The sequence below is a fragment of the Buceros rhinoceros genome, unplaced genomic scaffold, assembly GCF_000710305.1.
Source record: "Buceros rhinoceros silvestris isolate BGI_N320 unplaced genomic scaffold, ASM71030v1 scaffold2405, whole genome shotgun sequence".
Lineage (NCBI taxonomy): Eukaryota > Metazoa > Chordata > Aves > Bucerotiformes > Bucerotidae > Buceros > Buceros rhinoceros.
The window spans coordinates 8,297-8,980 of record NW_010413210.1 but is presented as its reverse complement, the minus strand read 5'-3'; the positions used below and the strand labels follow the sequence as shown (position 1 = coordinate 8,980).

Sequence of the window (684 nt, the reverse complement as noted above, 5' to 3'; positions counted from 1 at the left end):
AAACGCTGCCCCCCCACAGGACTTGTTCTCTTCACCCCCAGCCCCCCTGTCTGGGGCTCAAGGCAGCCCCAGGGCAGAAGCAGCACCGTGCACCCGCCCTGCGCCGGAGCATCGGCCATGGGCACCAGCACAACAGCAGCGGCTCTGGGGAGAGCTATCTCACGGACCACAGCGGGTACCTGGCAGACGGGCCTGGCAGCGACTCCAGCTCGGGGCCCTGCCACGGTTCCTCCAGTGACTCCATGTTGAACTGCACAGACATCAGTCTGCAGGGCATCCACGGCAGCTGCTCCACTTTCCGCAGCTCCCTCAGCAGTGACTACGACCCCTTCGTGTACTGCAGCTCGGAGGGACCTGCCACAGACCATGGCCAGGAGCAGCCGCAGCCACCGAGGGAGACACGGCCCAGGTCCTTGGACCTGATGGTGCATGGGGTTGGTGCTCCGGCCAAGCCCCAGGTGCTCAGCCATGTCCACTACCACCACCACCAGCACCATCACTACAGAAGAGACATGGAGTGTCCACCTGAGCGGGCGAGGCAGGGGCCTGGGCAGCGCAAATCCCGGTACTCTGGTGCTAAGGTTGGCTTCCACAGTGCTCGGACACAAAAGAGGAGTGAGAAAAGCCATCACTGCCAGCAGCCTCTGGAAAGCAGCGCTGTGCTACAGGAGACAGCTTCAGCAG

The 684-nt window shown here is 63.6% G+C and overlaps 1 protein-coding gene across 1 annotated transcript in view; it reads left to right on the top strand.

Annotated features, from left to right (window-relative positions):
• RNF43 (ring finger protein 43) overlaps nucleotides 1-581 on the top strand; it is a gene marked incomplete at its 3' end in the record, with an annotated part of 9,666 nt that extends 9,085 nt beyond the window's left edge. Inside the window, exon 9 of the mRNA XM_010136621.1 lies at nucleotides 20-581. Within this exon, the coding sequence (XP_010134923.1) occupies nucleotides 20-581 (562 nt within the window). The remainder of the gene's footprint in view (nucleotides 1-19) is intronic.
• Nucleotides 582-684: the final 103 nt, after the last annotated feature.